Source organism: Littorina saxatilis, linkage group LG1, assembly GCF_037325665.1.
Source record: "Littorina saxatilis isolate snail1 linkage group LG1, US_GU_Lsax_2.0, whole genome shotgun sequence".
NCBI lineage: Eukaryota > Metazoa > Mollusca > Gastropoda > Littorinimorpha > Littorinidae > Littorina > Littorina saxatilis.
Genome location: NC_090245.1, coordinates 101,129,196 through 101,145,724, shown reverse-complemented (window position 1 = coordinate 101,145,724; position 16,529 = coordinate 101,129,196). Strand labels below are relative to the sequence as shown.

Sequence of the window (16,529 nt, the reverse complement as noted above, 5' to 3'; positions counted from 1 at the left end):
GCCATGGGGTTAGTCATTCCCTACAACAAGAAGTTTCACAGTTAGATTGTGTCTTTTAATTCTTGAGGAAAACAGGAATGTGAGGTGTATTGTTCTCAATCATGCAATCATATGAAGCCGAGAATCTGACCAACTTGCAACTGGAAAGCAAAAGTATTTGGTCCACTCAAAACAATGCAATGATGTGATGTGATGGTAAATGAAGTAGTGACGTATCATGGAGAAAAGACGTTTATGACACAGACTGATGGGGACTTAATGAGGTTTTCATTTAAAATGTATTTATGTTATATTCCTTTCCCTTCAAGAACAGCTCCATCTAGGAGTTTTTTCTTCAAATGAAATTCTCAGGTGGCCTTGAACAAATTACGACTCAAAATTCATATTTCTGTTCATTCCAGCAATTTAGCTGATTCATTATGGTCACTCATTATGAAAATCCACACTTTCTCCAATATAGACCTTTTCATTCAAGTGAAAATCATCAACAAAGCAACTTTTGTGACATGGCTACAGCCTTACAACGCGAATATTAATTGTGTTCACATCTGGCAAACTGATGAGAAAGATCTGTGCCTAGATTGTCAACCATTGATTTCATGTGGTCTCTGTTTTGTGGATATTTAAAAATCAAAGCATGCCGTGTGTATACGAAAGAATAACTGAACAAATATCATATTAATTGACTCTGCAAGGGTGCAACATCTATATTCTAGATCATGATGCATACTGTAACCTGTGTTGTTAGAAAAATATATTCATGCAAATATAATCCTTGTACTGTAGTCACATAACAAAACCTGACCAAACAATTCCCATTCAAATAGATAAGGGCATATAAATCACCAAACCACCCCTTTGCATAACACAGTAGGATGGCATGGCAGATATATTTATAAGCACAGCGCCTGAAATCCATCATCATTCATATAAATTCCTACTTTTGTGAGTTCAATAAATGAATACACAGGATAGTATAAAACAGACATTAACTGACAAGCAAACATTGTGACACAGAATGAAAAAAAAGTGTACAAGGCTGTATACAAAACGGAGAGATAAAAGCATTAATTTAAATCATGTTCATGTGTCAGCTGAATCACAGCTACTGAAAGCAAAAGCAGCAGCAGCAGCAGCAGCAAGGAAGTACAGATCATTCAGGCACATCAAAAGCTGCACATATTCTGAATCTGAGTCACAAAAGCATGCAGTGCCAGAATAATTCTAAGAGGCAACATTCACACATTTGAACTACAGTGGAACCCCCCTTTTAAGACCTCCCAAAATGTGAGAATATCCTGTTTTAGACAGGAGGGAGTCTTAAAATGGGGGTAAATATACAGAGGTTATGAACAGACAGTCTGAGAAAGGAAGGTTTTAAACAGGGAGAGGTCTTAAATTAGAGGGTCTTCTTCTTCTGCGTTTGTGGGCTGAAACTCCCATGTACACACGTGTTTTTTGCACGAGTGGAATTTTACGTGTATGACCATTTTTTACCCCGCCATTTAGGCAGCCATACGCCGCTTTCGGAGGAAGCATGCTGGGTATTTTCGTGTTTCTATAACCCACCGAACTCTGACATGGATTACAGGATTTTTTCGTGCGCATGCACTTGGTCTTGTGCTTGCGTGTACACACGGGGGTGTTCGGACACCGAGGAGAGTCTGCACACAAAGTTGACTCTGAGAAATAAATCTCTCGCCGAACGTGGGGACGAACTCACGCTACCAACTGAGCTACATCCCCGCCCCAATTGGGGGGTCTTCAAAGGGAGGTTCCACTGTACTACAATTTGTGATGAAGATGAAAATAAAAATGATGTATGATGATGATGATGATGATGATGCATCCTGAACTCAGGTCAAAATGAGTTCGGCTCATTCTCTCCCTTACAGGATGCCTTGAGTTTCCTTGTCTGGCAAGGAAACCGATTTTTTAACATATTTAGAGCTTTTTGTAATGTATTATTGATATAAGCAGATTCGCGGTCGTCGATAAGGATTTTTCATGGTGTTTTGTAATTTTTAAATTACAAAGGAATTGATATGTAAGACAGTTTCAAGCGAGCTATTTTTCACGGCTGTATTTACTGTGCAAATAACTCTAAATATGGCAAAGGTGTCACGTGATAATCAACCGTTTGGTTTCGGCACTCACTGGAGCAGACGATTTTTTCTGTAACCAGTTGACAGTGATGAAACCATATATTACGGTCTCCTTCCGGCAGCAGTCCCAAAATTTCGACTTGTTTTGACCTTAGAACGATGTCTTTATTGTAACTGTGAAGAACAAAACGAAGATCACTGTCGAAGTCGGCCAATCTGCAATCATTTTCGTCTCGCGAACACTGATCTCAAATTTAGATCAGTGCTCGCGAAAACCATATGGGAGATAACTCTGTATTTTTGTGTTGATAGATTCGCGTAGGACTGAAGCGTCCGGTCAGGGAGAGGATGAGCCGAACTCATTTTGACCTGAGTTCAGGATGGATGATGATGATGATGTAAGATGATGATGATGATGATGATGATGATGATGTTGTTGATAACGATGATAAGAAACAGCAAAACCACTCTCGAATGAGCATGTGTGTGTTACGCAACTCAATCTTGGACATATTTCAATCTAAATGAAGCACAGCTACAGGAGTTTCAGCTACTGTGTGAATTTTGCTTGGAGCTCACAAAAATGTAACATCTGATTCAGAAGGTGAAAGTTGAAACTCTGAGTGTTCACTCATTGTATAAAAAACATATTCACATGATTTTCGCTCTGGGAATGGATTTATTCGTTGTATATTTCTCCTTCCCTACTGTAAAAAAAAAAAAAAGGCATGTGGAATAACAAAGAGTTTTTCTTGGAACTGTTAAATGCCCAAAACAAGGACTGTGACTACAGATTTACACTCAAAGAAAACAATTTAACTAACAACAAAATGATGTCAATAAACGTCGTCATTCTGTAAACTCTGGTCACAAACAAATGATCTCTTCCACATGCATATTGTTTGTTGTCAGCAGTCAGCAAAAAACTGGCACTTCTGTCAAAATTGCAACAACAAAAAAACCATAGCCATCATTTCGACAGATCTGCTGAACTTTTTTCTCAACAAAAATTGTGTGCAAGGGGGGTGTGCAAGGGGGGTGCAGGTCAATAAAAATGCTGTAAAACAGGTAAGCTGACCATTCATACGAGAAGGAAAAACACTGACTGCCGATCTACAACAATATGTATCACAGAAAAAGCAGTTGGAAAGAGAACAAAGATGCCAACCTCTTTCCTATCATCAATTTCTAATGACATTTCGATAACTAACTGCTGTTTATTTGTAACCTTTCAGAGTTTTAACGCCACGCAGACCGACTCTTCCTTTGTCAGCTCTCTTTGAGTGCTCTTGCATAAAACATGTCCGATGTGATAAGTAATGTTTAACGCCCTCACGGTAAAACCATTACGGGCATGTTCCCGGGTTTGACCCCGACATTAGATGAGAATGCTAGCTTTTATGTTGAGTGCCAAGGATCATCAAACATTTTCATTTCGTTGAAGATAGAAATTCCTGAAGGACGCTACATAATACCTAGGATGACACTGTCGATGATATCTGGACTAATGCAGACGTATAGTCATGAAACGAGATACCTAGCTTACCTAGGCTATTGAGGCTATTTATTCTCTTCAACTAAAGTCTGTGGTTCTTGTATAGATCAAATTCTAGACACTGCCTTTAAAGGCACAGTAAACCTCCCGTAAACCTTCACAGATACTGTCAGGCTTTTACACACTGTACAAACACCCTTCCATTTGAACGCTCACCGAACGGGAACATCCTAGGTACCCTACGTAAAGAGCGAGCAATTTTCAAAGAATTAATTTTGCGGATTGTCTCATCACACAATTGGACCGTGGTGCATTTTGGAGCTAGACCTAACTTTTTAAATCTAAATAATAAATTGACAGCTTGTTACACAAACATTCTTAAATCATAAAAGAATTCTTTTTTCATCAAGACAAGATCAGTACAATTCAAAGTTTTGAAAGTTTGAACAAAGAAAAGCCCGGAAGCAGGGTCACGCAAGGTCGTGGTTCTCGTAGCAGACGACGGTTTGTCGCCAGTTCCTCTGAACAGTCAAAAGCCATCGCTAGAGTTCTTGTGAACCACAGCCGTTTGTTTCGTGCATAGTCAGAGGTACATAATAACGTGCTATTGCAGGTAAGCTCACAGCGAATTACAAACTGACGACAACATTGTGAAAAAGGGAAACTGGATCACACGGGTTCACGATGGCTCAGGGGTAAGATAAACCACGCAAAAATAAATTCTTTGAAAATTGCTCGCTCTTTACGGAGGGCACCTAGGATGTTCTCAAGAGGTGAGTGTTTAAATGAAAGGGTGTTTGTACTGTGTGTAAAAGCCTAACAGTGTCTGTGATGGTTTACGGGAGGCTTACTGTGCCTTTAAATAAAAGGAAGTAACCTATCACAGATTCACAAATATCTAAAAATCAATACGCTCAGTTCACCCAATTCCTACCATGACTTTTGAGCTTTAAGCAAATTTAAAGTCCATTTGACATAAAATTGTGAACAACTGTATTTTCTTAGGTTTGCTTAGAACAGGCTTAAATGTAAACAAACATGTCCTATTCATCTTCTTCTGCGTTCATGGGCAGCAACTCCTACATGCACTCGGGTTTTTATGATGTACTTGTCCTATAAATTAGCAGTGAATCCTGGAGCATACTGGGTCCTATCAATGCAGACACCTAAATTAAACACCACATTGGAGAAGCTGCATGATCACTTTCCACCTAAAACTGTGGCTAACATAAGCAACAAAGGAGAGCCTCAATGAAATTCAGATGAACAATAAATCCTGAAATGATATACATGTATCAAATTCTGTATGAAAGAGTATGAATGATTCAAAAGCCAGGATCAGCAGACAGAAGGCAGACAGACGGCGCTATTACTGCTGCTGAAAATCATTAAAAATGACATCGCACACACAGAGATTTAAAACACAAGGCTATACATGTAGCACAATATGGTTCATTTATGATTATAGATAAGCAGCAGAAAACACAATCTTAAAAAACAACTCTGAAAACAACTCAAATGAAACTTTATTAGTTATCGTTAGATGTGGCTGTGATATATATCTACATTTATCAGTCACAAGGTCGAGAAAGGAAGATTCATATCAGATTGAGGTGAAATCCAAGATCTAATATCTTTCCGCCTTTCGAGACATTTTGACTGATAAATGTGGATATCACAGCCACATCTAATGATAACAAATTTATTGCATTTTGTTTTGGACAGTTTTATGCATTGTTTTGATTAACAAACAAGAGAACAAGACAGGCTCTTCCATAAACCTCCCGTCGGTAGCTGATAAGAAGTCTTCTTGACCTGCAGGTCACGGTCAACCAAGACTATCACATACGTAGCAAAGCGGCCGAATAATACCGTAAACCAAGCATAGTGACGTAAGAAATTAAAATGTTGTCTTTTGATTTGGAACACGACGTGTTATAGAACTTCTTCTTCTTCAAAAACTCAGATGGTTGTTTTCACTGAACGATGGACATTAACGTGATCAGAATTTGAAGATGGCGTCCGTAAGTGATAACTCACTTTCTGCATGATATCATTTGGGCTATGACGACTTCCTGCGATATATCAATTGATACAGGGTGCCTGTTTGACTAATGGTTGGTTTCAGTTTCGTCATGTGACCCAAAAAACGCAATAAACATGAATATATATTTAATACATCAAAGCCAAGAACACAAAAATCAATACTAGTGCCTGATTGTTTTAAACCAATGCTATACTTGCTTACATTCTATAAAGTATCTATCATTCCCCCACTGCATTTGTTTGTATGCATTTACATTTCTCTTGTTCATATTACTTATTCAAAGCAAATAAATTGTCCCCATTTTTCCGCATAAAATGATAATGAAATATCTTGTGTTCTATCACAGCAACTTCTTCTGTTCCCTTTCGAACATTTTAACAAGAAACCTCATGGGCAACCAAAAAAAACTAAGTCTGTTCCAACCCGTCTTTTTATACTGGTTTACTCTGTCACAAATGCTCCCAGTAACAATTAACTGCCTCAAATGTCAATGCAGTGACACAGAGATTCTTATCCACTGAATTTTACCGCACAAAATGTTTTGCCTTTCCTTTCAAACAAGAAACATACATGCAACAAAGACAACATGAAAAAAACTTTGCTGACCTGCAGAATCAGCAGTCCCAAAAAGTATGCGTTTGCGATACGCTGAAACTGCTCAAAGAGGTTCTTGGGCAGGAAGGTGAAGACATTGTACTTTGATGTTGTGATAATGTTTTGCTGCACACACAAAATCCGCATAGGTTTTTTTTCATTTTATATTCTCTATTATCCCACTGCTGGGAAATTCGGGTCACTAATCCTCCCAATGGAAAGCTAGCAGCAACAAGAGTGGCGCTATCCAGGTGTGTGGCTGTTTATAGCTGTAAATGTCATCAGCCACCTGCACTTATGGCAGAATGATCGAGGTTTCATATGTGCCACTGTGGTGACACGGGGGTGGGACATGGATAGTCTTTGGGCCTGCACATTAAGTTGACCCGTGACCATCCCTGCCGGGATTCGAACCAGTGACCGAATGCTCTACCAACTGAGCTACCACCGAAGCTACAATCTGACTGGTTAATAAATAAACTCTTCATCCTTAGTTTCAGTTATCACCAAATCTAAAATCTGACTAATTGATCAACTTCAAAACCTCAGTTTAATATACTACTGAAGCGATACAAAAGGTAAGCTATAATAAAGTGGTGTCGCTATAAAGCCTCAGTTTTTCTATTATCTTCAGCGGCAAAATAATATGCATCAGCCGTCCCGTATCTCCGATGAATTTAGAACGAAACTAATCAGTAAATTGAAACAGTAAGCAATTATGCATCAAATGCATCAAAATCAAAGACAGTAAAAGTTAAATAAAAGAAACTTTACTGTTACTTCCACTGATCATATCAGATAAGGCCAAAAAAAAAAAAAGGTCTGTTTACGGTAACATTGGCCCAAAAAATAGGGTCGGTAGGTCGGGATTTTTTTATTTTTATTTTTTTTTTTTTCCAAAAAACCATATTTTTACGTTATTTTGCCAAAAAAACAAAAGTTTTTTTTCCCCAAATGCCAAAAAAAAAGTCTAGGGTCGCGCGAAAAAACTAGGGTCGGTCGGGTTACCGTAAACAGACCTATTTTTATATTTAGTCAAGTTTTGACTAAATATTTTAACATCGAGGGGGAATCGAGACGAGGGTCGTGGTGTATGTGTGTCTGTCTGTCTGTGCGTGTGTGTGTGTGTGTGTGTGTGTGTGTGTGTAGAGCGATTCAGACTAAACTACTGGACCGATCTTTATGAAATTTGACATGAGAGTTCCTGGGTATGAAATCCCTGAACGTTTTTTTCATTTTTTTGATAAATGTCTTTGATGACGTCATATCCGGCTTTTCGTGAAAGTTGAGGCGGCACTGTCACGCCCTCATTTTTCAACCAAATTGGTTCAAATTTTGGTCAAGTAATCTTCGACGAAGCCCGGACTTCGGTATTGCATTTCAGCTTGGTGGCTTAAAAATTAATTAATGACTTTGGTCAATAAAAATCGGAAAATTGTAAAAAAAAATAAAAATTTATAAAACGATCCAAATTTACGTTTATCTTATTCTCCATCATTTGTTGATTCCAAAAACATATAAATATGTTATATTTGGATTAAAAACAAGCTCTGAAAATTAAATATATAAAAATTATTATCAAAATTAAATTGTCCAAATCAATTTAAAAACACTTTCATCTTATTTCTTGTCGGTTCCTGATTCCAAAAACATATAGATATGATATGTTTGGATTAAAAACACGCTCAGAAAGTTAAAACAAAGAGAGGTACAGAAAAGCGTGCTATCCTTCTTAGCGCAACTACTACCCCGCTCTTCTTGTCAATTTCACTGCCTTCGCTTTGAGCGGTGGACTGACGATGCTACGAGTATACGGTCTTGCTGAAAAATGGCATTGCGTTCAGTTTCATTCTGTGAGTTCGACAGCTACTTGACTAAATATTGTATTTTCGCTTCACGCGACTTGTTTTTTTTGGCCTAACACTATTTTGCGCACACACTCTGTAACAAAACAAACAAGTCTGCATAACAATGAACATCATCCTCATTTATATGCATTCGCATATCCTGCATGTATTCAGGAATCAACACACACAAAACAAAACCCAACTCACTGCATATTCAAACTGAGCGTTGTATGCTCCATCGTTCACCTTAATCCGTCTTTCAATTTCTGGAAACAGAAAAAAGAAGGAGATGTATTTGCTGCGAAAAAAGAATTATTGTCCTCATAGAAACAACATATAATGCAAACATACTGTGTGTAATGTGTGTTAGACACCATCAGCTGGTTCTCTTCTTCTTCTTCTTCTTCCTTCATGGGCTGAAACTAAAAGTCTCACGTTGATACAGGGTGCCTGTTTGACTAATGGTTGGTTTCTCCAAAACTAAAACTCCCACGTTCACTCATATTTTTGAATGAGTGGATTTTTATGTGTATGACAGTTTTTGGCTCACGTAAGTGTAGCCTATGCGATGCTAACTTTTGTCTGTCTGTGCGTGTGTATGTGTGTGATAAAAACTTTAACATTTGACTGAACACCGAAATACTAATTTTACCTGGTTATTATCCAAGCAACAGCTTCAAAGTATTGAAGCAATGATCAACATTTCGTCGGCACGTATGTAGTTAAAGTGTGTATCCAAAGAAAACGGGTGGTGGGGTTTTTTTTTTTGGGGGGGGGAGGGTAAAAACCGGTGACTCGTTTGTGTCGTGTGTGGTATGTAGACCAGGTCAGGGGTCAAAGTTAAGTCAGATCGTGTGAAGGATTGTGGTATAGATACAGTTCTCACCCAGCTGCAGTTCGCCGATTCGGGAAAGACGATTTCACATTGTTCGGTTTCGGTTTCGTAGATAAAGAAGATACCAAAGGAGATTTTCTACAGGTTGATCTGGCAGTCGTGTCCCCGTAAGTAGGCTACAGACAGACAGATCTAGATCTAGTGTCTCCCACTCTTGCACCGTGTCACCTATGCTTACTGTGTGTGTGTATGTGTGACGGAGTGAATGAGTTTGTGTTATTGTTTGTCGATTTCTTACGGGAGCCTTGAAGGCTTCGCCTCTTGTTCAGGCATGGGAATTGAAAAAAGTAAAAAAAAGCTGAACATTTGTAAGTAATAGCAAAGTCGACGGTGCAAAGCGCCTAAGCCCTGCTAGGGGGGTTTGGGGGCATTTTGGGCGGAATTTTGTTTTCTCCAAAGAACCCAACGAGTGTAATTTGGTGTCATCTTAGCTCCAAGTTTGCCATTATTTTCAGTTTTTAGAACCATTTTTGCTTCCCCCATTTATTTTTTCGGCGGACACTTTTGCTTTTTTGGCGGAACAACAACAAAAAATCGGCGGAAATTTGCCTTTCGGCGGACAATTCCCATGCCTGGTTTTTACCCCGCCATTCAGGCAGTAATACGCCAATTTTAGGGGAAGCATGCTGGGTATTTTCGTGTTTCTCTGACATGGATTACAGGATCTTTTCCGTGCGCACTTGGTCTGCGTGAAGGGGGATATGGCACTTAGCAGGTCTGCACATAAGATCGGAAAAATCTCCACCAGTAACCCACCAGGCGGCCGCCGCCGGGATTTGAACTCACGACCTTTGGATTAGGAGGCCTCTGTCTTATCCACTATGCCACTGCGCCTGTCCATCAGCTGGTTCAAGCCAGTAGTTCCCCAATAAGCCAAGCAGAACCTCAGACACTGGAATCAATATACACTGTGGCTGCGTTTAAGGTAACAAATAAAACCTGTGTTGCATGATCGTTTGTTAATAGGTTTATATATGATGAACAGCAGATTGATTGCCAGGTATTGACACATCAGTAGTGAATTATTCTGATGCCTTAATGATTGAGCGTGGGCGCAACTTAATGCGAACAGTATTATCATTTGATCATTCCGTCAATCAATATGATTGGCAGCAATATGAGCCTTGAACTTGAACACAGCACACACACTCCCTTTAATTTGAATTCCTAATTTGCACTGCAAACACTCTGGCACTATTAAACACAGTATATCTTATCTTGTAATTTCTTTAAAGGAAAATAAAACAGAAAAAAGAAAAAAAAGAAAAATCCAAGCTCCCTGTCTGACCTCTATCAGAAACTGGAGTTTCAGAGTATTTGTAACTGATTCTTAATTCTATCATAAACTCAAGTGGTTGCTTTTCTACACTGCTTGAACTATTGTGTTAGGTGAGCTAATTGCCAAAGTATTTAAAATAGAACTGGTAATCACAGTGCACAAAACATTTCATTCAATAAATTGATGCTGTGACAGTTGACACTGACAAACAGGGCAGTGAGGTAATGTCGTTCTTGTACTCTAAAGTAGGTGACAGTGAAATGTCATGATCTCATTTAACCCAGAAAAAAATCATAGAAAGTATGTTGATTGATCATGATACAGTGGAACCCCACCCCTTTTAAGACACACCCCCCCCCCCCCCCCCCTTACAAGACCTTGTTTTTTCAGACTTTTTCTTCTTCTTCTTCTTCTTCTGCGTTCGTGGGCTGAAACTCCCACGTACACTCGTGTTTTTTGCACGAGTGGAATTTTACGTGTATGACCGTTTTTTACCCCGCCATTTAGGCAGCCATACGCCGTTTTCGGAGGAAAGACTTTCTCTTCATACCATCTGTAAATTTACCTCCATTTTAAGACTACTTCCTTTTTAAGACCTGGGGTGGGTTGCATGAGACGACTTAAGCTGGGCGGAAATGTGCTCAAAGTTGAGATGGTTGACTTAATTACGCCGAAAGCGCGAAAACCGGGGTGCATGAGCGGTCTTACGTTCGTTGAGCACAGCGTTTCTTGCTTTAACTTTGAGCCTGCTCCCCCCCCAGGCTTAACGCTGAGCTTGGCAGAGATAACAGACTTAACCAGCCAGTTGCCGCTTGCAAGATGATTTTTTAAAACCTTTTATCATTTGGTGCTATAATAGGTCGCACCAACGCGACGGAGTTAGACAACTTTCTTGTTTACTTCATCTGTGCCCGGCGCCCCCAGCGGGTTAGGGGGAGTCCCATATTGGTTGGGACGAGAAAGAATTTACCCGATGCTCCCCAGCATGTCGTAAGAGGCGACAAACGGATTCTGTTTCTCCTTTTACCCTTGTTAAGTGTTTCTTGTATAGAATATAGTCAATGTTTGTAAAGATTTTAGTCAAGCAGTAGGTAAGATTATGTTAAGTCCTTTGTACTGGAAACTTGCATTCTCCCAGTAAGGTAATATATTGTACTACGTTGCAAGCCCCTGGAGCAAAATTTTGATTAGTGCTTTTGTGAACAAGAAACAATTGACAAGTGGCTCTATCCCATCACCCCCCTTCCCTCCGTCGCGATATAACCTTGAACGGTTGAAAACGACGTTAAACACCAAATAAAGAAAGAAATCTGTGCCCGGCAACCAAAAGGTTTTTGTTTTTGTTTTCTTTAGGGTGAAATCATTTTTTTTTTTTTTTTAAATATGTATTTATGTATTTATTGATTCAATCATTAATATATATAAAGATTTATATTTTGTTGTCTTTTTTTTATTTGTTAGAAATCATCTTTTGTTACCTAATGCTCTCTTTAATAGTTATAAGTGTTTTATTATTTGATTTTTAAAATTTTATTTATTTAATCTTATTTATTTATTTATTATTTATTTTTTAATCTCACATTATATGACTTTGGTTTCTTTTCCTTCTATTTTGTTTTTACTTCATTTTTTATTTTGATATAATTCGTGGTTTTTTTTGTAATTACTGTATTTTTATCTTCTTTTTGTATTTAATTTTTGGTCGATGTTTACCTTTTCAGTAGAGAGCGATTCAAGATCAAGAAGACAATCTTTATTTTTCTTCTACTCGATCCAACATGCACAATGCACAAAATAGTACTATAACGCCGTACGCTCTACTTTGTACTACACACGGCATCTCCTGTGTTGGTATGAGCGCGCGCTTCCTGTGCATGCTTGAATGCGCCCAGATGCCGCAGAGTACATTATTGTGTAACAGACGGTCTCTGATGCGCCCTTTTCCCCCGAACCTACTAGACTGCAGTTTGCATTGGCTGTTGCTGACCACATTTCCCGTGACGTCATGGAATCTCCCACTAACGCTCTAAGTAGGTCGACTTTGTCGACTTGCCCTCTTTCTCTATTGAGTCGGCTCATGCACCCCGACTTCGTTTCGTGCTTTGCGGATTCTTAACAGAGCAAGCTTTAGAGTAAAGTCGAACCGTTTGAGCTTGGAATTTGAGTTCTCTCATGCAACCCACGGATCATTTTCTCAGATTGTTGAGGTCTTTAAAGGGGCGTCCATTACTGTACATAAGTTCTAAGCACATTTTTTGATAGTACAGAGGAACGTCAGAATAAGACTTAGCACGAAGCACTCAATTAAAGTACGTTCAACGGTTTGTCAGCATTGCATTTACCAACGATAAATAGAGCATTTAAAATGAAATTCCACTGTACATCAAATTTACTGCGCAAATAAAAATGTCAAAAGTGGGTCAAATATATCAGTAGCCTCAGAAGCTAGTTTATTTCAGGTCAAGCCCAGGTTTGATCTAAGATTACATTGATCTAAGATTTGATTAATCTAAGATTAGATTGACCGAAGATTAGATTGATCTAAGATTAGATTGATCTTCCATGAATCTATGAGAAAACATTGACCCGATTGTTGCAAACAACTAAGGCGCAAGAGTCATCAAACGCTCTCATTTTCACTCAGCATTTATTGTGACCAAACAAATAAAACAAATCAAAGAAATATGCCAGACTGGCAGTTGCTATATAGGGGCCTTTCTTTGCACTACACAGGGCAATTTAGCTCTACGTAATGGCTAAGGAGCATTCTTCACATCCCTAAATAGCTGTGCCATTGTAGACAGTGTTGTTGCCAAAACAATTTGCACTGGTAGCTAGGCACAGGACGTTGCTATGGGGGAAATTGAGCCAGACTTATACAAATGGTCTGACATGCACACAGAAAGACAAACATAATATTTAAGAGAGGATCTTTAGAATGAATAAATACCTAAATGATCAGAGACTGTAGCTAAGATGTAATTGTTAGAAATGTGGACAAGGGGGTTAAAACAGAACCCAACACAATTTCAAGGCACATCACACAAGAGCAGTGAATTTGAAAACCTGCAGTTCTTTCCTGTTTCCAGAAAGAGAAAGAGAGGAGCTGGGGGGGGGGGGTCAAGGGAGGGAGGGAGGGAGGGAGAGGGGGGGGGTCGAGGGAGGGAGGGAGAGAGAGAGGGAGGGAGGGAGAGAGAGAGAGAGAGAAAGAGAAAATGTGCTGAAGATCTTTTTTTAAAAGCCCAACTCAGCATATATAAAAAAAACTACAAAACTTTTCACTCAAACGAACGAGGAAAAAATCAATGCAAGAGATTTGCAACGTTTCTTTCTTTATTTGGTGTTTAACGACGTTTTCAACCGTTATATCGCGACAGTTTGCAACGTTAATTGCAAACCATGTGCAAAGTCCTGAATAATGGCATTCTTTTCGTGAAGAAAGCAACCCAAGGCTGTAAAAAGGACACAGAAACTGTGCTAAGCTCACGGCTGAATCCTAAAGGATTGATGCAATCTTCTTTTCTTGAGACACTGAGAGGCACACCAATGCAAAGCACCTTCTTCATCAGTATTCTCAAATCAATAGGAATCAAGGACCTGGCTGTTGTGCACATTGGCATCCCATTCTGCCCATGCACCACAGTGTCACACTGAGCTAGTAACCACGGCGCTTCTTCTTACTCTAAGCAATGCAGGGAAGTTTTCCAGGACTGTGCTGGAACTAATGAACTGAATGTCTTACGTTTTTCTTCTGCATTTAATTGACACTTCAATAGGACCCTGATAGTCTGCCTTTTATTATTACAGTAGCAGAAATATCACAGATAAATAAGATCTAAAATAATTGGTCAACCTAAGCTACATAAAATCTGATTCAACCTAATGCTTCAAAACATCTGTGCAACAAATGAAATACCTGGTATAACACCTGTACAGATTACAGAAACATTGTTCCTGTAAAGCTAATGTCAAATGAAGAAAATTATGATAATGGACTTTATTTGACATTAGCTTTGCAAGAACAATGTTTCTGTAATCAATTATTATGACATGCTTAGATCCTGTTCTTAAATTTACCTGAGAATTCCCAAGACAGAAATCAAATAAATGTTTGAAGACCCTGTTGCAGAAAGTTCCGATATACCTTCAAAGTTGAAACAATTATTACCTCAGTCTCACATGGTATCAAATTTATAATTTGTTTGCAGAATTCAGCAGACATATGACATTTAAAAAGTTATGGATTTGTTTGTGGTTTTTGTGTGTGTGTGTGTGTTTTTACATTTAGTCAAGTTTTGACTAAATGTTTTCACATAGAGGGGGAATCGAGACGAGGGTCGTGGTGTATGTGTGTCTGTGCGTGTGTGTGTGTAGAGCGATTCAGACCAAACTACTGGACCGATCTTTATGAAATTTTACATGAGAGTTCCTGGGAATGATATCTCTGAGGACCACATCAATGCAGTCACAGAATACACATGGGTTGGATCCCAGTTAGGGGCACTTGCCATGGATCACTAAGACAGATCTAGATGCATATGGAACTTTTCAGCGCGTGTACGGGAATGTGAACAGGTAAACGTCATCAAATCTAGTTTTTACATCACGCGTTAGCCAAGATCTACACATCTTGGTGGGAACAAAACAACCTATGATTTGAATTATTGGAGAAAAAAAGTGAGTTATGGGTGACGGAATATCTACACGTACACATACAGTTCTTTGCTACACGTTCGCTCATCTAGAACACTGCATTGTCAATTTGACTGACCTAGGCTTCAAGAATGGTCACTATAATCAACATGACAATTCCTATGGTAGGAGAAGTGAAGTCTGCTTCTTATCCTGCTAAATGGTGGTTCAGGTTTGAGTGATATCCCATAAAACTTTTCAGTTTTGGTCCGAGTCGGCACTGAGTGTTTCGTGTGTCGTTTCTTTGTTCCCGCACCAGCACAAATGTGAGTGCAAGCACACACGCACACAAGCCCACACGCACACAAGCCCACACGCACACAAGCCCACACGCACACAAGCCCACACGCACACAAGCACACACGCACACAAGCCCACAAATATTTCTTCAAGATAGTAAATCATGTCTATAGCTTCAACCCCCTCCGAGACAAACAAGAAGGGCAAAGCCCATACGACTCACATGCTTTACACATTTTTCCTACCAAAATACATGTGACCTTGACCCAAGGTCAAGGTCATCCAAGGTCATGCAACACAAAGCTGTTAATTCAAGACATAGGAAGTACAATGGTGCTTATTGGCTCTTTCTACCATGAGATATGGTCACTTTTAGTGGTTCACTACCTTATTTTGGTCACATTTCATAAGGGTCAAAGTGACCTTGACCTTGATCATATGTGACCAAATGTGTCTCATGATGAAAGCATAACATGTGCCCCACATAATTTTTAAGTTTGAAACAGTTATCTTCCATAGTTCAGGGTCAAGGTCACTTCAAAATATGTATACAATCCAACTTTGAAGAGCTCCTGTGACCTTGACCTTGAAGCAAGGTAAACCAAACTGGTATCAAAAGATGGGGCTTACTTTGCCCTATATATCATATATAGGTGAGGTATTCAATCTCAAAAACTTCAGAGAAAATGGGAAAAATGTGAAAAATAGCTGTTTTTTAGGCAACATTGATGGCCCCTGCGACCTTGACCTTGAAGCAAGGTCAAGATGCTATGTATGTTTTTTGGGGCCTTGTCATCATACACCATCTTGCCAAATTTGGTACTGATAGACTGAATAGTGTCCAAGAAATATCCAACGTTAAAGTTTTCCGGACGGACGGACGGACGGACGGACGGACGACTCGGGTGAGTACATAGACTCACTTTTGCTTCGCATGTGAGTCAAAAATAAGGTCAGCAATCATAAAAAGGTTTACCCCCCCAAAATAAATTATCACATATATTACAGCGCAGTTGGCAGCCTTTATCCACTTCAAAATTAACTTATAGAAACAGTTCTCATCAACAACAACAAAATGTGCTAAATTTGTGCTTCTGCTATGAAGAACCAAAAGATGTTAAAACGTACAGGCTGTTACTCCACCCAAAGGGCAAAACACAAGAGTTATTTTCAGACCAGTAAACTCATGGATCATGACTGTGAAGCTAGACAGTGACAACAACTTCAAGAAGATCATCAACACATGCTTGTCTTCATTAATGTGCCGATTTGATTACAATATTCCAAGAATAATCTTGAGCTGTTTTAGCATGGTTTCAGAGTCCTTAAAAGTTA

At 39.1% G+C, this 16,529-nt stretch overlaps 1 protein-coding gene across 3 annotated transcripts in view; it reads right to left on the bottom strand.

The window, feature by feature from the left end:
- The window catches only part of LOC138947480 (phospholipid-transporting ATPase ID-like), an 87,555-nt gene that overhangs the window by 48,310 nt on the left and 22,716 nt on the right, over positions 1-16,529 (bottom strand). For all 3 annotated transcript variants that reach the window (XM_070318972.1, XM_070318963.1, XM_070318958.1), the window contains exons 4-5: positions 8,296-8,354; positions 6,254-6,367 (exon numbers count right to left, since the gene is read on the bottom strand). In XM_070318972.1, coding sequence (XP_070175073.1) covers positions 6,254-6,367; positions 8,296-8,354 — 173 coding nt within the window. The remainder of the gene's footprint in view (positions 1-6,253; positions 6,368-8,295; positions 8,355-16,529) is intronic.